Below are 25,436 nucleotides of genomic sequence, written 5' to 3'. Positions count from 1 at the left end.
TGGATAGTAGTCCAGTTTGGGGTCTTTTGGCAGGAGCTGCAGAGCGGGGCAGAAGGGAAGATGCCACAGAATGTCATCGGAAGGAGAGTCCCGTTGCACAAAATGCTTTGTACAAATGAATGGCTCCAAGGAGGAAGGGCCAATACTCCTAAGAAAGAGCTAGTTTGTTTGAGATGGACTTCAAAGGAGGTTCAGAATGTGGCAGGTGCTTTCACACAGTCCATGGGCCCAGCACATGACTCCAGTATGAGCTTCAACATTACGTGCACACTTAGGCTGGTTTTACTGTAACTGCCCCTTTTATTTTTTCTTTCTCTTAGTAACCGTTTGATAAAGCTGAAATAAGTAAACATACTTTATTTATATTTTATGCAGTGTATGATGTTATTTCTTGCCAACCGCTAACTCTGTATGGGTAGCATTTACACAGCATTCATTCAAAGTGAGGTTTTCCTTAATTGAAACAACCTTGATGTATATTGTTTATGCCGTACAGTCTCACCGCTGAGTCATGTGGCTGTTAGCAGAGTAAACTATTGAGACAAGTTGGCATATGAGTCTGGGGAGATAGTCGCAAGTGACTAACAGCGCCAAGACCCAGGGAAGAAGTCTAAATAGGAATGCAGAAAATGAATTTTTAGTGATATGTTGTTCTACATGGTTTTGAAGCATGTTGTTAACCAGCTGCACGTCATTTGGTGCTGTATAAATGCCAAGAAAATTTTCAACAGTATCCTAGATTCTATTGTTGCAGTCTTGAACCCAGAAATTTTGCTTTTGCCTTTGACAAATCCAAGTCTCTGATCAGGTAATTTAATTCAGATTGAGTTACCAGATAAGGCTCACTTGACATAAAGCATTCAAAGTCTGTATCAGTATCAGTGTTGTTTTCCATTCCTAGCTTATGCAACAAAGCATCTTCGTCTGCCTCTTCTAGACTCCACGCTTCTGGAGGCTTTGGTGCTGGAAGACTATCATCATGCGGCACAGATCTCATGGCTGAATGGAGTATTCAATGGATTTCTTGTCTTTAGCAGAGAAACCAGACACATCAGTTAGACAGAAGTAACCATCTGTCACTTGATCCTTCTGCTCGTGCTATATCATTGGGACAGCAAAAGGCATCAACTTCCAAGTACTTCTGAGCCAAGGTCTAAAATCAATATACGTACATGTTGAGCAACAAACTTGAGCAGCCCAGGCTTTGGCTTAGTTGCCAATTTTACACCCAAAGTAGAGCTCAAAGGTTTTCTTAATGAGAGGAGTCAGGCTCCATCTTAAGAGATTTAAGTGTTTATTCACCACAAATATAACAGAAAGTATCGCAGCTGTTGCCACATTAGTGAGACATTTTGCTATCACAAATACTCCTGAAAATACAATTACTTTATTATAATGAGTACACAAAATTCCAAACAATGGTGCGTGATAGGGAGATTTCACGGTGATTTTCATGATCAGCAGCCCAAAATCCATAAAATACACCCAAAAGTATTCAGGAAACAAAATCTTTGTTGCCCAGTGCAATCTCTGATATGTAAACCAATTCTCTCACCTTTGTAATAGAAGATTCAAGGGAAACCTTCCCTTCCGATTAGCAGTTGTTGACATAGAGTTATAGAACACAAAAACAGGTCCTTTGGTTCAACTTATTTACTTACCAAGTGTCTACCTAAGCTAATCCCATTTGTCCATGTTAGCACATGTCTCTCTAAACCTCTCTTACCCATATTGTTGTTTAAATGTATTTTAAACATTGTAACTATACCCAAATCAAATATATCCTCTAGCAGCTTGTTCCACATAACCAAACCCTCTGTGTGAAAAAGTTGATCATCAGTTCCCCTTGAAATTTTTATCCTTTCACCTTAAACCTATGCTCTCTAGTTTTAGACTCCTTATCCTAGGAAATGGGTAATGGGATGGAGATGCATATTTCATTCCAACTAAAGAATAGTGCCATGATAACCATTCAATTGGTATAGAAAATAATTGATCACTTGCAGAAAACTAGTTGTAATACATTATATCGTACACCATACTCATTTCTTCAGCCTTTATCACAGTATGTTATGGTCCGGTCCGGAGTCCGCATCCCGGGTCTTGATCAGGTCCGGGGACTCCGGACTCCAGACTCCAGGTCTTGTAGCCGTCCCTCCTTTTACCCTTGAGCCCAAGTAGTCACACCTGTGGATCATTGTGGCTTGTTTGGACTCAAGGAGGCACACCTGATGCCCATCAGCTGGCGGTGTATATAGGGGGCTCTGGGACGGAGTGGAGTTGTGGGGTCGTTGAGTAAGTCTGGCAGTCACCCTGGACCTAGTTCCCTTCCTATCCCTTGCCTCTGTCGGGCAAGCCTGGCTGGACTGCTGTTGCCCGGTGGGGGATTCTGCCCCTACCTATCCCTCGCTGCCAATGGGTTGTGCCCCACAACCTACCCAGGTGCCCTGTGATCTGCTCAGGCCCCCATGTTCCTGCCTGGGAGATCCGGGCCCTGCCTAGGAGTTATGCGGCCCGCCCAGTGAACTCCTAGACCCTGTCTGAACTCCGGGATCCCACCTTGCCTGAACTCTAGGACTCTCCCGGAACCCCAGAATCACCTTGAACGTCACGTCCCTCACACACACCACGGTCACCACGTCTTGTCTATCGTTTAGTTGTTCCCGTCCTGCCCCTAGTACTTCAGTGCCTGTGTCCTGCACTTGGGTCCAGCCTCCTGTCCCCTTATGACACAGTATGCATATTATCAAACATTGCCCCTTTCCTCTCTGCCCCACTTTGTATCTAATTTATATATGCCAACTCTACTCTGACTTCTCACTGCCTTGAAATTAAGATATATACACCTTCAGTTCCATTTTACACCCTCACTAGATCAGAAAATTCAGAAACTCTTATCTTGAGTACACTCTTCCTAAAACAACTTAAACTTTATCATCTGACTGACTGTTCTTTCATGATTTATCTTCTATCCTGCTCAGTCCAATGTGACCCTTTCACTAGTTATCTCCAAAACAGAAAAATCAGATATTAATAACTAAAATAATTCTTGCCTTATTAATTAATGCAAATCACAGCCAAGTCTCTTTATAGTTTGAATAGGTTCTAATAGCACTACTAAATCTGCTTGCTAGGATATTAGCTCCGCCTCCATTTCAGGTCTTGTACAGGTCACCTCTGCTCCAAAAGAGATTCAAATGGTCCAAAAATCTGAATCCCTACCCCATATAGCAAATTTTCAGCCACACATTCATTTGCCATATCTTCCTATTCTTACCCTCACTGGCATGTGGCACTGAAAGTTATTGGGGGATTATTAAGCATTAGATCCTGCTTTTTAATTTCTATATTTACTTTGCAGGACTCTCTCACCTAGATGGGGTCAGTTGTGCTGTGAGGATTACATTCCTTGACTTCTCTAGTGCCTTTAACACCATCCAGCCCAAGATCTTAAGGCACAAACTAACGGAGATGGGAGTAGACTCTCACATGGTGGATTGGATAGTGGACTACTTGACAGATAGACCTCAGTATGTGCGGTTGGGAGACTGTAGGTCTGACAGCAGCACAGGAGCGCCGCAGGGAACCGTACTCTCTCCGGTCCTGTTCACCCTGTACACATCAGACTTCCAATATAACTCAGAGTCCTGCCATGTGCAGAAGTTCGCTGATGACACGGCCATAGTGGGGTGTGTCAGGAATGGACAGGAGGAGGAGTATAGGAAACTGATACAGGACTTTGTGATATGGTGCAACTCAAACTACCTGCGTCTCAATATCACCAAGACCAAGGAGATGGTGGTGGACTTTAGGAGATCTAGGCCTCATATGGAGCCAGTGATCATTAATGGAGAATGTGTGGAGCAGGTTAAGACCTACAAGTATCTGGGAGTACAGTTAGACGAGAAGCTAGACTGGACTGCCAACACAGATGCCTTCTGCAGGAAGGAACAGAGTCGACTGTACTTCCTTAGAAGGTTGGCGTCATTCAATGTCTGTAGTGAGATGCTGAAGATGTTCTATAGGTCAGTTGTGGAGAGTGCCCTCTTCTTTGTGGTGGCGTGTTGGGGAGGAAGCATTAAGAAGAGGGACGCCTCACGTCTTAATAAGCTGGTAAGGAAGGCGGGCTCTGTCGTGGGCAAAGTACTGGAGAGTTTAACATCGGTAGCTGAGCAAAGGGCGCTGAGTAGGCTACGGTCAATTATGGATAACTCTGAACATCCTCTACATAGCACCATCCAGAGACAGAGAAGCAGTTTCAGCGACAGGTTACTATCGATGCAATGCTCCTCAGACAGGATGAAGAGGTCAATACTCCCCAATGCCATTAGGCTTTACAATTCTACCGCCAGGACTTAAGAACTTTTTAAAAGCTATTATTAATGCTTTTTGAGATAGTGATTAGATGCATATCATATTTTTTTACTGAGTTAAGTATTGTATGTAATTAGTTTTGCTACAACAAGTGTATGGGACATTGGAAAAAAGTTGAATTTCCCCATGGTGATGAATAAAGTATGTATCTATCTATCTATCTTATCCCTTTCTCTACCTACGTCATTTGATCCAACATAAACAGCTTCTATCTGCTCATCCTCTCTTTGAGAATGATCCATAGCAACTCTGGCACCAAGGCTGCAATACCCCATTCCAGAGTCATTTTTGTGGCCACTGCATATCCTGGTCTCCCCTCTTAACACAAGACTTTGGTCTGCTCTCAATATTCCCCACTGAGCATCAGAGCTAGTCCTAGTACTATAGACCTGGCTTACTGCTGCCCTCCCCTGTAATGTTATTTACCACCATCCCCACAATAGTATCCAAAACAGTATATTAGTTTTCTAGGGGAACGGACACAGGGAAATCCTGCAACATCTCTCCACTCCCTTTTCCTTTCACAATAGTCACCGTACTACATTCTGCCTGTACCTTAGGTGTGACTACGCACTAAAACTCTTATTTATGACATTCTGAGCATCTCAAATCACATAACACACACAAAATGCTTTTGTGTGTTGTTGTTTGAATTTCCAGCATCTGCAGATTTCCTCGTGTTTGATCTCAAATCACATGGTCAGTTTGAAGTCTCCCTGATCTTCTGCATCCTGCAGGAGAAGTATAGCATTGATCTAAATGCTATACCAAATGCTCTAAGATTAAAAAAATTCATGGAACATTACTTCAGCTTCTCTAATATTGACTTGCAAAAGGTTTAGATGGTGCAAAATTTGCTAGGCGTGTCCAGGAACAATTCCTGACACAGTTTTGTAGACAGGCTGACTAGAGGAGATGTCATACTGGATCTCTTTTCAAGCAATGAACCTGGTCATGTGGCAGATCTCTTTGTCAGTGAGCATTTCATAGACAGTGACCACAAGTCCTTGACCTTCACCATCACCTTGGACAGGGACAGCAGCAGACAATAAGGTAAAGTATTTAATTGTGGAGGGTGAATAATGATGCTATTGGGCAGGAACTTTGTGGTGTAAATCAAGATCAGATGCTCTCAGGGAAATACACAATGGAAATGTGGAAGCTGTTTAGGGAGCACTTGCATGGGGTTCTGGATAGATTTGTTCTACTGAGGTAGGAAAAAGATAGCAAGGTGAAGGAATCATGGTTGACAAGAGATGTGGAACGTCAAGAAGAAGAAAGAAGCATATTTAAGGTTTAAGGAACAGACAGGGCTCTTGCAAGTTACAAGGTAATCAGGAAGGAACTTAAGAATGGATTTAGGAGAGTCTATATCTTATTGAAACCTATGACAAATTTCTACACTATCAACAACACACCAACCTCTGTTTCATTTACAAACTCACTAACCCACCTTTCCACTTCCTCATCCAAGTCATTTATAAAACAAAATCACAAAGAACAGGGGTCTCAGAATAGATCCCTACAGAACATCGCTGATCACTGAACTTCAGACAGAATAGGCACCCTATATAGCCTTCTCTGCTCAGACAGGGCTACAGAGAGGTATAAGACAGCCAGGAAGGAGCAGAAGAATGGACTTAGGAGAACTAGCTGGGGAAATAGAAGGCCTTGGCAAGTAGGATTAAGGAAAACCTAAGGTGTTCTACACGTATGTTCCATAGGATATCAAAGGTTATGGGCTAAGGCAGGATAATGGGGCTGAGAGGGATAATAAATCAGCCATGATGGAATGGTAGAGCAGACTCAATTGACTGAATGAATTAATTCTGCTCCTATGTCTTATGATCTTGTAAGGCACCTGACAAGGTTCCCTATGGTAGCTCATTCAGAGCTTCAGGGAAACTTGACTGCATGGGAACAGAATTGGTTTGACTATAGAAGTCAGAGGGCAGTAATAAATGAAGCACTGTCTGTTCTGTGACCAGTGGCATTCCACAGTGTTCTGTTCTGGGACCCCTGCTCACTTCTGGAAGGATGTGGAAGCTTTAGAGACAGTGTAAAGGATGGTGGCTGGATTAGAGAACTGGTTTTATAAAGAAAGCTCAGAGAGCTAGAGCTTTTCTCTTTGGAGCAAAGGAGGATGAGAGGTGAGTTGACAGAAGTGTATCAGATGATAAGAGGCATAGAGAGACCGGGCAGCCAGCATCTTTCTCCCCAGATAATACTGGCTAAATCAAAAGGGCATCCTTCTAAGTTTTTGGGAGGAAAATTTAAGGGAGATGATGGAGGTAGTTTTATTTTACCCAGAGAGTGATGAGTGTCTGAAAGCACTGCCAGGGTGGTGGTACAGGCGGATATATTAGGGGTGTCTAAGTAACTCTTAGACACATGAATAAAAGAAAAATTGAAAGTTATGGGCTTTGTAGGAGGGATAGGTTACATAGAGTAAGTTAAAAGGTCAGCACAACATGACTGTCGAAGGGCCTGTACTGTACTTTAATGTCTATGTTCTATATTCACTAGGATACCATGAAATTCCTTGCTTGTGTAAACAGTACATTAGATTCCAGCTAACTGGGACACATTGGGACAAGTACATTTTGAACCAATTAAGCGGTTGCCTTAATTAACTGAAGTTTCATGGAAATACAGTAGTTAAAAAGGTATAAAAAGACAAACTATTGTTTAACTGAGTAATATATTATGTTTTTAAGTGAAATACAGAACAAATTAGAACACTAACACTTAGCTCTATCAACCCGTGTTCATCCAGGGGAAACTGTCGTCTGCCCGCCAAACTGTGTCTCACGTTTGTGTAGATGCTGTGAATGCACCCCGGCACAAACCCACAATGTAAAATGTCAGTCAGTACACAATGTACGCTTAAACGATTACACTTTATAAATTTTACTGTGACTATGGGGTTAGTAGAGAAACAAAAATATAAAATAAAAAGGCACCAAGAATAGAGATTATACAGTTCATGCACACATTGGAGCTCATGCAATATCCTCGGTCCACCATTCGATTTCCACGACTCTCGGACTGGGACCAACCACAGTGGTCGACCAAAGCACTTCCCGCACATCCTCCCTCTTTGCTTCTCCTCGCCGAACTTCCCGCGCATCAACCCCAGTTCCCACAAATACAGATAGAATAACAAGACTCCCACTGGTTAGTTCACCCCCCCCCCCCCCGTTATCAGCAGTTAAAACCCAAACATTTCAGCTACAGAGAACATTACCTCATAGTTAACATTACATAGAAGCCATTTCATTATAACACTTCAGAGAAGCTATTTTATGATTAGCAGTTAACATTACAGTTAATATTACTGAGAACCCTACACTAACAATACTACTACAGTGCTATAAAACTGTGCTTTAGTTCCTAATAGGTATCAATGGAGGAATTCATTTGGCATATGCTGCTGTGTTCTTTTGATTGACTGTAAATGAATAAAGTCAGTGCAGATAATGGACTGACTTCATACAATGCTTTTGACGATTGCATCCTCCAAATTTTCATTTTCATTGTAACATTCAAAATGATTGTTGATACCTACAAATTCTTTGAAGTAATGAAATGGTTTCATTTTCACTCCTGGCTGTTTCTGGCATCTCCAAGCCTGAATGTTTGAAACTGCAGTGAGCAAAACGGTTCTGAATTGTCTCACTGCTTATTTCTCATCAACTATCAGTGACAAAAATTGTGCTATTTGAACACAAACATATGCCACTGACACTATTTAAAAACTGATCGATCTATGCACAGTGTTGTGCCTAACGGCCACACAAGTGCACATGACTGACACTAGTTACAAACTGTTCGGCAACAGTCTGCTGTCCCAATAAAGCAGCATAGTTTCCCAAATAAACTAAGGGAATCCAGGTCATTTTATCGATTAGATTTTGGTTTTTAAGAGTTGTCCCAGATAGGCAACTGCCCTGGTGAACTGATAGCCAGTTAACCAGAATCCACAGTATATGGCAGTAATAGTAGTAGTAGGCAGCCATCGATCCCAGAGGATCACGGGTTTGCGCCTCTGGTGGACTGTGTCCTCTGCAGACCGCAAGCCTGGGCAGGAAGATTTGAAGAAGTGGCTGTTGCCTATGCAGCAGGTTCCCCCTCTCCATGTCACAGGGGAAGGGCAAGCACCAATCTAGCTTGGCACCAGTGTCGTCACTGAGGCTGCCAGAGTGAAGCTGTAAACAACATCAAACTGCCTTAGGGACCCCGGCTCTGGATTTCTTCCTCAGGGTTTACTCCCGAAGCCTTTTCCATGGGTGGGAATGGCTGCAAGGCAGCAAAGGTTTAAAGTCAGAGTTCACCTTCTCCTAGGTAGGCTCTCATCCAAGGCTTACAAGCCCCACCTGCCCAAAGTAACTGGTTTTGAGGTGCCTTTGCCCCTTCTCTTGTCAGTAGAAACAGTTCCACAAGGCCTAGGAGCTAAGTCACACGTGAAGGCCAAGAGTTGGACTTGGTTGTCAGAGGCTGTTAGTCGCATGCCATTTGGAGCACCTTATAGGTAGTGGGAACTTATTCCCACTACCACCCCGGCTATGATAAATACAACAATAAATACAATAACAGAAGACATGGTGGCCCTACTTTGTAAGAGTTGAAGACGACTTGGCATTGCACCAAAGACTCTTACGAATTTCTATTGATGTATAGTGGAGAGCACTCTGACTGGTTGCATTATGGCTTGATATGGAGGCTCTAATACACAGGCTTGCAAGAGGCTGCAAACAGTTATGGACTCATCCAGCTCTGTCATAGATATAACCCTCCCACCATCAAGAGGCAGCATCCATCACTGAAGATCTCACCATCTAGGACATGCTCTTATCATTGCTACCATCGGATAGGAGGTGAAGACCCACATTCAACAATTCAGAAACAGCTTCTTCCTCTCTTTGCAAATCTTAGGCTTCAATCTAATACCTTTTACTTTTTCTCAGTAACAGTTCACAACAAATGTCTTTCTGTGCCTCGAAGAGATGTAGTATATTCAGAATGAGTGGAAGGATACACTGAGTGAGACTCTGGAGAAATTTGGAAAATAACTGACAACTTTAAAATTGAAGAATTGTTGGACGGAGAATCAAAGCAGGCCAGTAAGCCCAGAGGCGGTGGATGCAATGGGAGGTAGAAATTGGGGTGTGGTATTTGGAAGAGCTTAAGTTCACATTTGTTGGAAGACAGGAAGCCAAACCAGAGAGCATTCTACACTGGGGTCATGAGGAAAGGGTCCAAGTGGCAACTGAGAAGAAGCCAGGGAGTCAGGCAATATTATGGTGCTGCAACTAAACTGCCTTGGCGCTATAAGGGATATGTGAGCAATAATTTGAAATGATGGTGGGATCAAAAGTTGGGATTTTTTTTCCAAGAGATGATGACGACAAATTTGTTGGAGCAAGCAGTTGTCTAGGAAATGAAAGCATGAATGTTAACAAAGAGCAAGAGCAATCAGTAAGGATAGACAGCAACACCTCTGCTGCAATTATCATCAACACTGGTTCAGTTCCTCACAAGATGTGTCCTTGTCCCCTACTCTACTTCCTACATACTCACAACTGTGAACAGATTCTGCTCCAATTCTATCTACAAATTTCAAGATAATACCGCCATATAACAAATAATGATGAGTAAGAGTACAGAAAGGAGACTACACCATGTGTAGTGGCATGGTGTCATGACACAGTCTTTCTCTCAGTGTACACAAAACCAAAGAACTGGTCAGTGATGTCAGATGGAGGGGGGCAATGCACTTGCTCCTATTTATATCAACGGTGCTGAGGTTGAGTAGTTGAGAGTTCCAAATTCTTAGGAGTGAATATCACTAATAGCTTAAACACAAGAGGTTCTGCAGGTGCTGGGAACACACACAAAATCCTGGAGGAACTCACCTTCATCTATGGAGGGGAATGAATGGTCGACATGTTGGGCCAAAGCTCATCATCAGGACTGGAAAGGAAAGAGGGAAAAGCCAGAATAAGAAAAGGGGAGTGGAACGAGTGCAAGCTGGCAGGTGATAGGTGAAATTAGATGAAGGGGAAGTTAGGTGGGTGGAGGAGGGGGTGAAGTAAGAAACTGGGAGGTGATAAGTGGGAGCAGAAAAGGCTGAGGAAGGAGAAATCTGATAGAAAGCTCCCCAGCACCTCTACTTCCTCAGCAGACTACAGAAATTTGGCATGTCACCCTTGACAACATACTTTTTAATCAATGCACCATCTTATGCAGATGCATCATGGTTTGATAGGACAGCTGCTCTGCCCGTAACCACAGGAAACTGCAGAGCTGTGGTCACAGTTCAATGCATCATAGGAACCAGACTCACTGACTCTCAACGCTACCTGGACTATGTTCTTCCCACCCTGTTACTTATAAAAACACCATCCCCTTCTCTCAATTCCTCCATCTCCACTACTCTCAGGAGGAAGCTTTTCATTCCAGAACAAAGGCATCAAGTGGTTAAGGTTCCTCTTATCCTCACCTACCACCCCAGCAGCCTCCGCATCCAGCACATAACTCCCCGTAACTTCCGCCACCTCCAGCAGGATCCAACCACATCTTTCCCACCACATCCCCCCCCCCCCCACACTTTCTACTTGAACGGGATCGCTCCCTACTTGGCTCCCTTGTCCAGTCGTCCCTCCCCACATATCTCCCTCCTGATATTTATCCTTGCAAGCAGAACAAGTGTTACACCTACCCCTACACCTCCTCTCTCACTACCATTCAGGGCCCCAAACAGTCCTTTCAGGTGAGGCGACACTTCACCCGTGAGTCTGTTGGGGTCATCTATTGTATCCTGATGTGGCCTGTTGTATATCAGTGAAACCCAACATAGATTGGGAGATCGCTTTGCCAAGCACCTACACTCCATCTGCCAGAAAAGGTGGAAGCTCCCAGTAGCCACCCATTTTAATTCCACTTCCCATTCACATTCCAACATGTCCATCCATGGCCTCCTCTGCTGTTATGATGAGGCCACACTCAGGTTGGAGGAGCAACATCTTATATCCCGTCTGGGTAGCCTCCAATCTGATGGCATGAACATCGATTTCTCGAACTTCCAGTAATGATTCCCCCCCCCCTCTATTCCCCATCCCCTTTTCCTTCTCTCACCTTATCTCCTTGCCTGCCCATCACCTTCCTCTGGTGCTCCTCTGCATTTCTTTCTTTTTTTTTGTCTCTCTCTCTCTCTCTCTCTCTCTCCCTCCCTCCTTCTCTCCCTCTCTCTCCCTCCCTCTCCCTCTCCTTCTCCCTCCCTCCCCCCCCACTGTGTCAATTAAAGATTTGCTTTGTTTATCACAAATATCACTGAAACATTCAAACATACAGCCAAATGTGATTTTTGCAACAACAACCAATACAGTCCGAGGATGTCGAGGATGTGCTGGGGCAATCTGCAAGAGTCGCATGTTTTCAGCACCATCGTACCAGGCCCACAGGTTACAAGCTCTAACCTGTATGACTTTGGAATGTGGGACAAAACCCACAGTCACGAGCAGAATGTACAAACTCCTTACAGACAACATCAAGAATTGAACCCTCTAAATTTTATTATAAAAAGTCATTTAAAAATGCTAAGCTTTTTAAGTACAAAGTAAAATAAAAGCAAGGAACTTATAAAACAGCTGGGAACAGAGTAGAGGAGTGACTCGCTGGATAGCTCTTACATCAAGATTGTATGGACACAATTGGCCAATGGATTTCTTCCATTATGTTACTATTCTGTAATACAGGATTTAGAAATTTGTTTACTGTACCTTTCCATCTGGCAATTCAACATAACCCACAATGTCTGTCAGAGTAGTTCTCCCAAATCTCCCAAGTTCACCTTGCAGTTTTAGCCCAGTGAAGGTCTCCACCATCTTCCAAAATCTGTTGAGATGAAAAAAAAAATAAGCACTCTTCTTATGGATCAGTTGTGCCTCACATGGGGAATAGACAGGTGGAATTCTCAACTTAGTAAGTGATTAGTAAATGCTCAAGCCACAGGGACAATTTGTAATTTGCAACACATCATTATGACAGATTTACCACTCCGATGCTGCCATTCAGAAATGCATTATTTTAAAGTTGTGCTGTTTCGCTGACCTGCATTTGCTTCAATCATATAGGAATGTGAAACAGCAGCACAGACATTTTCCATGGATACTAATCTTCTACACTTGTGCAATCAACATTAACTGACCAACATTAAAGCGTAAACAGTACAAGGTGTAATCCAGGACCGATCACATACTTGATGTGTCCTGTTCCTGAGGAGGTCAGTTGTTCTTCATTTTCTAGAGAGAAGGTAATCCGATAAACATCCTGTGAAAACGCTTTTGAGCGCAGCACTATTTGTTCCTGTTTCCAATTCCAAATGGTGACCATGTAATCTGGGTTCTCCCCTACACTGACCAGCAGGTTACCTGACGGGTTAAAGTCAACAAAAGCATAGCCTCGCTCAGTTCCTCCTGGAAAGGAAATAGAAAATTATTATTTCCCCACAATAACTTCACTCATAGCAACAACTAACCTGACAATTTATTACACTATTATTGTTTGCACTTCACAGCCATATACAATGCTTCATAAATACTAGATAATCAAAAGAGAAATAAATAGTTATTTATCTACGACAGTAAAACTGTTAATCTGGAACTTCAAAACTTCAGTGGCACCAGATAGGCAAATTTTCATAAGTAAAGGATTTTATTCATACTTTTTCCCTAAAAACACTTTAAATTTGTTTTTTAGGATATTACACGGTAGTATAACATTTTTTCCAATTTTCAGTGAAACCAGTTAGCTTAAAGGGATCGCAGGAAATGGGGACCCGACGTGTATAAAGAGAATGTGGGGAATGCGATTGCAGTGAGGTAGGTGCTGAGCCATCCGCATTTCTAAATTCTGCCTAGGATTCCCTTCATTTATTTGAGACACTATACCGCTGAATTGGCACAGGAGACTGTTGCCAAACAGTTTCTAAATACGGTCAGTCATGTGCACTTTTATGGCTATTAGACACTACACCTTGCTTAAAGTGAACAGTTTTTATATAGCAGCACTTGCTAACGTCACTGATAGTTGCCAAGAAATAAGCAGTAAAACAATTCAGATCTGTTTTGCTCACTGCAATTTCAAGCATTCAGGCTTTGAGATGCCAGAAATCTCAAGTTAATAACTACAAATAATTTGAAGATAACGACAATTATCTTGCATGTTATAATGAAAATGAAGGTTTGGAGATTGTTACCATTTAAAGCATTGTATAAAGGTATTCCATTCTCTTCAGTAGTTGTCAGCACTGATTTTGTTCATTTGCAGTCAATCAAAAGAAGACATCAGCATACAATAGATGAATTGCTCCATCAATAACTATTTGGAACTAATACACAGTTTTATAGTACTGTAGTAGTATTGATAGTGTTCTAATTTGTTCTGTATTTCATTTAAATACATAATATGTTATTCAATTAAAAAGTATTTTGTCTTTCTATACCTTTTTAATTATTTCGGGACGCCAAGGTAGCATATCAGTTTGCGCAATGCTATAAAAGTTCGGAGCATCGGAGTTCAATTCCGGCATCCTCTGTAAGCAAGTTTGCACGTTCCTTCCCATGTGTGTGTGTGGTTCCTCCCACAGTTCAAAGGTGTATCAGTTAGTAGGTTTATTGGTCATTGTAAATTGTCCCAAGATTATACCAGAGTTAAATAGGCGAGTTGCTGGGCTGGCGTTTCGAAGGGCCAGAAAGGCCTGTTTCCCGCAGTATCTCTAAATTAAAGATACATAACTTGCCATGAAACTTCAACTATACTGTGTACTGGTGTTCCAATACATCAGAATCCACTGTACTTAGATGGAATAATAGTTGCCACAAATCTAAGAAAGGCAGTGGTGTAGGTAACCAAATGCTTGATCAAAAAGAAAACTTAATGCAGAGAAAGTTTAAGGGCAAAATTCCAGAGCTTAGCACATGAAAGCAGATGCATTAAAAGAATGTCACTCACCTCTCAGGTTCCTGTATGGTTTCAGGGAAGGATATTCATAGATAATAATATTGGGCTTGATGCCCTTTTCACCTACAGCAAAATAATTTCCATTAGGATGAACCTGCAAGGGAGAACAACAAATGGGGAACCAATGGGATAAACTGGATGGTTTAGAGTGTCTACTCTTTGCAGATTCCACTATTACCAACTCAGTTAATCATCTGAAACAAGTAATTACATTGATTCCCTAAACAGCCTAAACTTCCAGTTTCCGTGTGTAACAGTTCAATTGCTTTACCTTCATACTTTAACCATCTACTAAAATTGTGAATCACTTTGCAATTAACAATTTAGGAACTCTAAACGTCAGACAGACTTTTGATATAATTAGGATTCAGATTAATTTATCAGTTATGTGCCCACTGTGTAACTGTCCCAAGAGGAAAATTGAAGTTAATTGTCCTCAGAGTATTCCAAAATGCCTGATAACATAGTTCATTGCAGCCTTGCACATTACTGTCTGCCTGCACTGCACTTTCTTAGTAGCTGTAACATTTGATTTTGCATTCTATAATTGTTTTCCCTTGTACTGCCTCAATGCACTGTTGTAAGAAAATTATTTATATGGACAACATTGAAGACAAAGTTTTTCACTGTACCTTGGTATGTGTGACAATAATAAGTCAATTCACCAATTTAACCATGAACTATCTTGAGGGTGCAAGCACTGGCACGATATGGAGAAAAGTAGCAGTAAATTTAAGAACACCAAAATTCAAGAAATAGATTTATAGTAAGATAAATTAGAGGTTAATCATGTTTCTCTATGTGTTTGATACTTAATTGATACTTCAGTTTTGGCCAATGTACAGGACAGATCTCACTGGTCCTCCTTAAAATAGTAGCACAAAGGTAAACAGTGAAACAGTTTAACATATCACCAAAATAAAAATCATTCCTCGGATGGTAGAACACTCCATATAGTCTAACCCGGAAAAGTCAACCTGGATTCCCATGTTCAAAAGCAAAATTTCTAAGTACTTTCATCTGCAATTAATCAAATTAAATACTAATTATTCTGGTGACTTCAAAAGCAGCCAATTGGCCATTGCTATGTAAATGAAGTATGTTGCTCTCATTATTGTACTTTGACACTGCGGGAAATGAGAAAGTATTACCATCAGAATGCCAATGCCTCCTCCACTAGTGCTTCGGATATATTTTTGATCCTTGGTCTTAATATTCATGAAAATCACCAGATTGCCAGCCACAAACATGATGGTTTCCCCACCAATGAGTTGTAAGTTCACTTGCCGAGTACTGTCATAGCCAAAAGAATGACTGGTATCAAATTTGGTTAAGCAAGACAATGATCAAGTTGGTGGGAGATCATAAGCAAACTTCAAAAGATTTAATTGATCTTAATAAAAATTAAATTTACACTATACTGCAATTTATTCAGAAATGACATTTACTGTACATTGATTTGATAACAAATTTATTATATAGTGATATTAACTGATACTGATATCCATTTTACATGCCACAGTTGAAATTCATGCATTTGGTTGGAACCCAGTGTAAATCATTTCTAGAGTTTTACAAAGGATACAGAAAAGTAAGCAGATTGTTTGGTATTGATGTTTTAGGTGAAATGAATGGCTTTGAGCATAATTCCTCATAGTCATAGAAAAAGTCATCTAGGAGTAGTCTTTTTTCTGTCTTCTTGGTTTCTTTTCTTTCCTGCTTCTCTGCAGGTTGTTCTGTAATTAACAACACAACCATTTGATTTGCCTACAAATAATGCACATTTATACAGTTGAAATACAGCAGCTGCTTGTTTGGGATAACTCTTAAAGAACAAAATCTAATCGAGAAATATCTGGAATTCCTTCATTTATTAGGGATATTTGCAGCTTAATTGGGGCAGGAGATTGTTGCCAAACAGTGTCTAACTAGTGTCAGTCACATGGCTGTTAGTCACAGAGCTTAGAGTAAACAGTTTTTAACTAGCATCATTTGCATGACCTTGTATTTTATTTAAATACATAATTTGTTATTCAATTAAATGGTCTTTTGTATACTTTTCTGACTATTTCCATGAAACTTTGACTAATTAGAGCAGACACTTAATTGGCCAAAATGTACTGGTCCCAATGTGTCTCAATTAAACAGAATCCGCTGTATACATTTTTACTTCCCCATTTGTGGCAATCTTTACATAGTGGCATTCAGGACACAACTTGTACATGCATCCAAAAGTCAGAGCCGATGTTAATTATTGTCTAATGTTCATTTGATGTCAACCTTGTCACAGTAAGTGTTGTATATATAACACAGTGTGGGCCATGTATAGAAAATCATTCTGAACAGAGAGTAACTGTTCTGCACCCATGTCATCTAAAAAGATCTTCCACCATTTCAGGTTTGTTGAAAGATGCAATAGAAGTGATCTTGTTTAGCAAATTGTAAGAAATTTGTGAACTGTTTGAGAAATGAACAGTTCACAGGGACTGAATCCTGCCTTGGAGGACCTGTGTACTATCTGTAACATCACAAGGAGATCAGTCTCAGTTGTAAGAATTACAGAGATTTCTGCTGGTTACTTCATTCGTTATGTGCTGTGATTATGACATGGGCTATCACGGTCTTTCCACGACCATGATTGTTCTTGGCAAATTTTTCTACACAAGTAGTTTGCCATTGGCTTTTCTTGGGCAATGTTTTTACAATCCAGGAGAACCACCCCCCCCCCCCCGCCCCCCAGCCATTATCAATATTCTTTAGATTGTCTGACTGGTGTCAGCTGTCGCACAAACCAGTATTCTGATATGACCGGCTGCTCATACGACCATCTACTACCTGCTCCCATGGCCCTGATCAGGGGGCTAAGCAAGTGCTACAACTTTCCCAAGGGTGCCCTTCAGGCTAGCGGAGGGAAGGAACACAGTACATTTGTTCCGTTGTTCCTTTGTTAGTGACATATCTCCATCCTGTCACTAAGGTGATGGAAAGTAGGCACTTTTGTAGGAGTCCTAATTGATCCTCGGTATGAACATAAATGTTAAAAAGGATCATAGATATGATCTCTTTACCAAACAAAATGCCAAAAGGGAAGAAATTTCAGGCTAGGGGGGCCTACTACTGAAGAAGCTTGGGTGCATGTCCAAATATAATACATGAAGGAAGTTCAAGATGTTACTGAGATCTATCACATATAGGAGCAGAGTGCTTGACCACACAACCTGGCTGAGCCAAAATTCAGTCATCAATGATTCTCTGCATCTTTCCATATTTGACTGATTTGTGCCACGTCTAGTGGTTTGCAGCACTCGACTGTTTATTTATGTCCATAGAAGCTGCCTGATCTGCTGAGTTTCTCTCGCATTTTGTGTGTGTTGCTCTGGATTTCCAGCATCTGCAGAATCTCTTGTGTTTATAACTGATGTATTTGTAACTTTGTTCCTTCCCCAGGAACAAAGTGAAGCAAATAGTGTACAAATGCAAGTTTGACCTAATTATGACTTCCCCCAAGTCTGAAAAATGCAAGATATATCTATGGAGTGGGAACTGTTTACTAATAAGAAAGTCTATCACTCTTTGAAAGTGCAAGAGTTGTGTATAACTATCATCAAAAAGTCCTCATGGTCTTAACACAGAAATCTTGCACAGTTCAGTCATCCGTAAGCAGCCTGAGATGCCCAACATATTTTGGCAGCTACAACAGGTGCAAAAACAGTCTTGTATCCAAGACTCCTTACTTCTATGCAACTACTGGAAATGCTGGTAAAGAAGTTATGACCATAATGGTCCTGAAACTGAAATTTCATTGTCTGGGAGTATTGGGAGAATCTTCTTCTCTGGTGCTGTGGTAGTCAGAGGGGAAAGAATGGAACTCAAGGAAACACCAAACGACACAACTCTGGGCTAAGACTGATCACCTCGTATCTTGTCAGGTAGTACATAGGTGCTCCATGGCAGGGTTCCATTCCCACAAACAAGAAATGTGACCACAAACCAAGTGCCACCTGGCAGAAAATGCCTACAGGTCACAGCAGCTGGCATTTGGTCTCCTACATACTCATTCCTATGTACGGGTTCTACGTAAATCAGGAATTTGTAATCTGGGGAAACTGAAAGCGCTTGTACTTTGAAATTAAAAGGTTAAATAAAATTAACAAATATACCTTTCAGCAGTTGCAGTGATGTCTGTAAGTGCAAAGTCAGCACAATGGTGCCATCTGCTGCACATTACATTGCAGGAGGAAAAACAAGTAAGAGAACAAGAAGGTAGTTGATGACAAGGAGAGACCCTTCCTGGCATGCCATTAAGGGTCGAGCCCAATCCCCTGCAGTTTAAATGAGAATGCTAGGGCCCAGACCTACAAGCCATGTTCCTCTCTTCCTCCCAGCTTTTACAATAGCAAATTATCTTGCACTGCTGTCACACAGCACAGACGAATGTTACAATAATGAGGACTGAAGACAGATGCTGTGAAAATGATGCAAATTTATTGTGTAAATGGCACTAGAGCAAATTGGCACAAATCTTCCTCACACTATTTGTTCAGCACAAACAAATTTCTTACCCCACTGTCTCCTATTCTGCTGCTAGCATCTGACGTGTATAGACTAATAATCCACCTCAACTATAAAATAGAGTGGAGATGGATTTTGCTTCACTCATTTTATGTATCATTCAATTTAAGCAACTAGCCAACAACACCACCACTTAAACATTGATTTTCATGTTCCACCACCTTTAACGCAGCATATCATTTCTAAATCAATGTCATCAGATGCTCACTGACAGTTAAGTAGATTAATGTGCTCATTTCAGGTAAAGGACACAAAGTAAGTGTTTAAATAGAGTCACAATACTGACCAGTCGCAATCTCACAGAACAATAATTGGCCATTCTCCAGCCTACTGTTCAAACATTCCTGGATAAAGGTGATACTGCAGCACATTTCAGTCTTTTCTAATTTTATTCTCCCTCAAAGCACTCATGTGATAGAACACAGACCAGTACAGCACAGTACTGCCCTTCAATCCACAGTGTTAAGCAAACCAGAATAAACCAAACATCATCATCATATGCTCTGTCATGGTTGACCATGATTGTCCTTGGCAAATTTTCCTACAGAAATGGTTTGCCATTGCCTTCTTCTGTAATGTGTCTTTACAAGACAGATGACCCCAGCCATTATCAATACTCTTCAGAGATTGGCGGCCTGGCATAACCAGGAGTTGTGATGTGCACCTGCTGCTCGTACGACCATCCACCACCCATTCCCATGGCTTCATGTGACCCTGATTGGGAAGGGGGGGCTAAGCAAGTGCTGCACCTTACCCAAGAGCGACCTGAAGGTTAGCGGAGAGAAGGTACACCTTACACCTACTTCGTTAGAAACAAATCTCCACCACACCTCCCTATATAAACCTATGCCACTATCAATCTAACCCTTCCCTTGTAAAAAGCCCATAATCCTCCATTTTTCTTACATCCAAGTGCCTATCTAAGAGTCTTTTAAATGTCCCTACTGTATTAACAACGACCATCACCCCAGGTAGTATGTATCTGTGTAAAAATCTACTTCTGACATCTCCGCTAAACTTCTGTCCACTCACCTTATATGGATATCCTCCAGTAATAGTCACTGCTGCCTGGGGAAAAGGTGCTAGTTGTCCACTCTATCCAAGCCTCTCAAAATCTTATTAACCTCTATCAAGTTGCCTCTCATCTTCCATTGCTCCAAAGAATGGTCCAACCTGAGCTTTATATAACTGCAACATTACCTTCCAGCCCTTGAACTCAATTCTCTAGTAATGAGGCTAACAGACCATACACCTTCTTAACCACCCAATCACCATGCACAGCAACTTCATAAATAATTTTTTCTTAATTTTAATTGCCTTCAATTACATTGGTACTAACGGATTTGCCAATGAAATCCCTCCAAGTCAAGTCAAGTCAAATTTATTTATAAAGCACATTTAAAAACAACCCATGTTGTCCAAAAGTGCTGTACAAACCATAACAGGTAGCTAAAATCACAAATACAAGAAACACAGATATAAACAACAAGGCACACAGCTCATCGGCACAAAATAAACAACACGTGAGTCTAGGCACGAGCCAAAAATCAGCCACATCAGGAAGATTCAAACACCAGTGAATAAAGGTAAGTTTTGAGCCTGACTTAAAAGAGTCAATGGAGGGGGCAGATCTGATGGGGAGGGGAATGCTGTTCCATAGTCTAGGGGCTGCAACAGCAAAGGCACGGTCACCCCTGAACTTAAATTTAGATTGCGGGACAGCCAAGAGTCCCAAGTCAGCCAACTTGAGGGACCTGGGAGTAGAATAAGGGGTTAGAAGGTCTGCAATACAGGAAGGGGCCGGCCCATTTAGGGCTTTATAAACAAACAGGAGAGCCTTAAAATCAATTATAAACCATACTGGTAGCCAGTGGAGAGAGGCCAGGATAGAAGTAATATGGTCCCACTTCCGGGCACTTGTCAGGAGCCTGGCCATGACATTCTAGACCACTTGCAGATGGGACAGGGACGACTGACTAATCCCAGTACAGTCGGCCCTCCTTATCCACGAGGGATTGATTCCGAGACACCCCCCCCCCCCGCGGATACCAAAATTTGTGAATGCTCAAGTCCATTATTCAACCTGTCTCTACGCAGTGGACCTTAGGACCCAGCAGAACCCCAAACCTTATTTAACCTGTCTCAGTCCGGTGGACATTAGGACCCAGCGGCAGAGATCTGAATCCGCAGTGATTCTGTTCACGAAAATAATCACGATAACAATTGAAAATAAAGTGGAAATAATAAAGCGATCGGAAAGAGTCGAAATGCCATCGTTGAAAAGCGTTAGGCTACGTCGGTCAACAATTGGAACAATTTTAAAGGATAAAGTGAGAAAGGCTGTGCCCCATTGAAAGATACAATTATTACTAAGCAACGCAGTGGTTTAATTATTGGGTTTTGGGGTTTTGGGTTTTTGATCCTCCACATCAACCCGGCACGGTGGAGACTGTGCTCGGGAGTGATCTGTCCCGAGTCCCAAGAACTTCCATTCCTGAGCCCGTCGCTGAAACATATGTTCTTAAGTGTTTTATATGCATAGAAAGGTAAAATATATACCATATACTAAGACAAACGTTTGACTAACTGACACTAAATAATACCAGATGTACCTTTTCCAACTTACTAAGAGAATTTCGATTTTTTTTCAGATCCCAATCCATGATAACCCACGCACATCCTCCAGTATACTTTAAATCATCTCTAGATTACTTATAATACCTAATACAATGTAAATGCTATGTACAGTAGTTGTTATACTGTATTGTTTAGGGAATAATGACAAGAAAAAAAAGTCTGTACGTGCTCGAACAACAAGTGCTGGAAGAGCACTTCCGGGTTTTTGCCATTCGCAGTTGGTTGAATTCACGGATAAGGAGGGCCGACTGTATACGGGGAGTTGGAGTAGTCCAAGCGGGAGGATATAAGGGCGTGGATGACTTTCTGGAAAAAAACTGGCTTTTACTACTGCATTAACTTGCTTGTCAAACTTAAAGGCGGAATCAAATATCACACCAAGGGATTTAACATGGGGTTTGACAAGGGTGGACAGGTTACCAAAACTATTGGTAATCACTTTGTTGGAGTCAGGGGGGCCAAATAGGACAACTTCAGACTTACCTTCATTCAGCTGTAGGAAGTTTTGTGCCATCCAACACTTTATGTCCTCAAGGCAGTTCATGAGGCTGACTAGATTTCAACGGTTGTTTGGTTTCAAGGGGAGATAAAGCCGTGTGTCATCAGCATAACAATGGAAGGAAATGGCATGTTTTTGAATGATTTGGCCAAGGGGAAGCATGTATACAGAGAAAAGAATGGGACCTAGGATGAAACCTTGTGGGACGCTGCAGGAGAAACTAGCTGGGGAAGAGGAATATTTGCCTATGTTGATGGAGAAGCTTCTATTTTTGAGGTAGGATGTGAACCAGTTCAAGGCAATGCCATCAACACCAACCCTGTACTGGAGACAGTCTACTAAAATGGCATGATCCACAGTATTGAACGCTGTGCTGAGGTCAAGAAGAATTAGGAAAGCAGAGTCACCTGAGTCAGTAGAGAGGAGAGCAGGTCATTTTACACTTTCAGCAGGGCAGACTCTGTGCTATGATAAGCCTTAAAACCTGACTGAAATCTTTCCAAGATGTTGCTTTGGTGTAGGTAGGGCAGCAATTGACTAAGAATAACCTTTTCAATAACCTTTGACAGGAATGGAAGTTTAGAAATAGGTCTGTAGTTACTAGGTAAGGTAGGGTCTAAATTGGGGGGTTTTTTCAGGAGGGGCTGGACCACGGTGTGCTTGAAGCATCATCTGAAGCATTAGGAAGATGTTAAAGACCTAAAGAAGAATCCTAAGCAGATCAAACAATGTCCATCATCAGAACTCAAATCAGTAAACAAATGTTAAAACACCCTTTACATGTTATTTGTTAACTTCTGACACTCTTCTGATTGTCATCTTCAAATGGTATCTGAATGTTAGCATGTGAAATAATTGAAAAGAACTTCCCCTTAAACATACTTGAGACACTGACAGACAGAAAGAGTTTGATCCCTGAGTGGACCAACTAAACCAATTTATTAACTGAGCTCTAAGTCTGGAAAAGCCAAACCCTCAGCTGCCAGTCAAATGAGTCATGGCTCTGGACAAGTGACAATACCACTCAAATCTCTAGTCAGTAATGGCACATAACAAGAATGTAGAAAGGAAATAGTAAAATCATTATATAAAATTACATTGATTACATTTATTACACTGATATAAAATCTTCAATGTAATAAAATTTTACAAGTCCCCAGAATAAAACGTGGCACAAAATTTGATGACACTAATGAAATAGTTATGAGAAATCACCTTCCTCTTCAGCTGAAGCAGTTTCATCCTCTGGCACATTATATTCACTATTTTCATCTTTCTGGTCATCAGCAGGAGCATCAGAATCAGGGACTTGCGAAGACATCTCCTGCTCTTTCCCCTCTTGTTATTGTGATAAACAAAAAGAAAGAATTATTTAATGAATTGTAACAATCCATTAAAAACACCCAATTTGATTCCACTTTCACTGTATTTTGCAAAAACAAACTGCTGAAAACACTGAGGCATGACTTGTGAAGAAAACAATATTAACAACTTAGATTAATAACTTTGCATCAGAATCAATATTAGGGTACACCAATTGCAATGAACCCACATGTTGTACATTTTAATGTTCCCATAACTACAACAGTGTTAGATTCGGTGATGATTTTTGCTCTGCTTTGTTAGGATAGCAGACACTGATGAGCAAAACTACTTTAAAATGTGGACAAGATCACTTAGTCACCAGTTCTGGGCGATGGAAAACATTAAAGAACAGATTTCTGCTTTTGGGAATCTTGATTATCTGAAGTGAGTGTGAATTCTTCAAACTGAAAGATGTGTTTTCCAATAAAACCTCACATAGCTCTAATCCTGCGTCCACCTCAACTGCTGCGTTATTGTTGGTCCCAAAATACAGTTTTGAATATCAAAATAGAAGAACTCTGTGTCTAAATGGACTCATAGGATCGTAAACAAACACAAGACAGAAACTGGCCCTTCAGCCCAATAAGTGAGCACTGTCCATTAAACACCCATTTTTACACAAATCTTACGCTATGCATTTTATTCTTCCCAAAGACCCATTAGTTCTTCCTCAGATTTAAAATAATTTACACGTTAGAGGGAATTTACAGTAACCAATTAATCTATGAACAGACACATCTTTGGGATGTAGGAGGGAAACCCCTGTGCCTGAGAAAAGCCCCAGTACCATAACCTCTCTTCATCTCCCCTTCTGCGCACTCACTTCATCACCTTCCTCCTCCTACCTCCCTCCGTGCCCCTATGTCTGTCCCTCTCCCAAGGCTACATCTCGTTTCTCTCACTCACCCTCGGTCTCCATGTTTAAGCCGTTGCCCAGCAACGAAGGATCCGACTCGAGCGGGCAGCGGTGCTTTCTGGGATGGTGGACGAGTCAGCTAGGCCGTGATTAGTGGTTGCTAGGGAGCGGGCAGCTGCGGTGGGTATTGGCGCTGGCAGGGATGTCCAAATGGTGGCAGATTGGAAATGCTTGTGTGTGTGTGAATACACTGATGAGCATAAAAGATTTATTTCTGTGGGTTACGGTGAAGGCTGCCTGACGGGCGGAGGGAGGGCTCATACATGGTGCGTAAAGGGTTCCAGATTTACACCAGGGGTGGCGTTCTGTTCTCGTGTGCACAGCTGATCTTAGAAATTCCTATTTTTTTTAAATTCACCAATGACAATCTGATTATACCATATTTATCCTGTTCTTGAAAATTCATGAATTGATCTGTCCGGAAAAGTCATTCCGTTAAATGTTAGACCATTATCGCATCAAAATACTTTGATGGGGTTAAAGGTTGAGTTTGTCTGAAATGCAGATAAATGAGATTTACTCTAACGTTGATTGTGGCGTTTACCACTCTTAAAACCTATTGGGAATAAGTTAAGACTTGGAGAAACTATGATTGTTACTTTATATGTTAACTTGTAAATCTTGTTCACAGTTTCATAGAACCAGCACATTACAGGCCCTTCAGCCCACAATATTGTGCTGACCATGTAACCTACTCTAGAGACTGCTTAGAATTTCCCTAGTGCATAGCCCTCTATTTTTCTAAGCTCCATGTACCTATCTAAGAGTCTCTTAAAAGACCTATTGTATCCGCTTCCACCACCGCCACCGGCAGTGCATTCCACGCACCCACCACTTACCCTGACAGCCCCTTGGTACCCACTTACAAGCACCTTAAATCTGTGCCCCCTCGTGTTAGCCATTTCAGCCCTTGGAAAATTGTTTGTCTTTACTTTCCAGCTCTGGGTTTTCACTTTGTGTTGCAGGTGTTTCAATTGGGATCGTGGGGATTGTTAAGCTCTCTTTGTATTTATCACTTTTATTCAATTTTGGATCTTTTACCATAGTATT

At 41.5% G+C, this 25,436-nt stretch overlaps 1 protein-coding gene across 2 annotated transcripts in view; it reads right to left on the bottom strand.

Annotated features, from left to right (window-relative positions):
* Nucleotides 1–24,487, bottom strand: part of LOC140727991 (cilia- and flagella-associated protein 44) — a 207,614-nt gene extending 183,127 nt beyond the window's left edge. For both annotated transcript variants that reach the window (XM_073046057.1, XM_073046058.1), the window contains exons 1-7: nucleotides 24,377–24,487; nucleotides 23,321–23,443; nucleotides 15,983–16,133; nucleotides 15,549–15,711; nucleotides 14,389–14,491; nucleotides 12,635–12,851; nucleotides 12,156–12,270 (exon numbers count right to left, since the gene is read on the bottom strand). In XM_073046057.1, coding sequence (XP_072902158.1) covers nucleotides 12,156–12,270; nucleotides 12,635–12,851; nucleotides 14,389–14,491; nucleotides 15,549–15,711; nucleotides 15,983–16,133; nucleotides 23,321–23,443; nucleotides 24,377–24,389 — 885 coding nt within the window. In that variant the 5' untranslated portion in view covers nucleotides 24,390–24,487. The remainder of the gene's footprint in view (nucleotides 1–12,155; nucleotides 12,271–12,634; nucleotides 12,852–14,388; nucleotides 14,492–15,548; nucleotides 15,712–15,982; nucleotides 16,134–23,320; nucleotides 23,444–24,376) is intronic.
* Nucleotides 24,488–25,436: the final 949 nt, after the last annotated feature.

The sequence above is a fragment of the Hemitrygon akajei genome, chromosome 5 (assembly GCF_048418815.1).
Source record: "Hemitrygon akajei chromosome 5, sHemAka1.3, whole genome shotgun sequence".
NCBI lineage: Eukaryota > Metazoa > Chordata > Chondrichthyes > Myliobatiformes > Dasyatidae > Hemitrygon > Hemitrygon akajei.
Note: the sequence above shows the minus strand (reverse complement) of the source record. Positions and strands in the feature narration are given on the sequence as shown.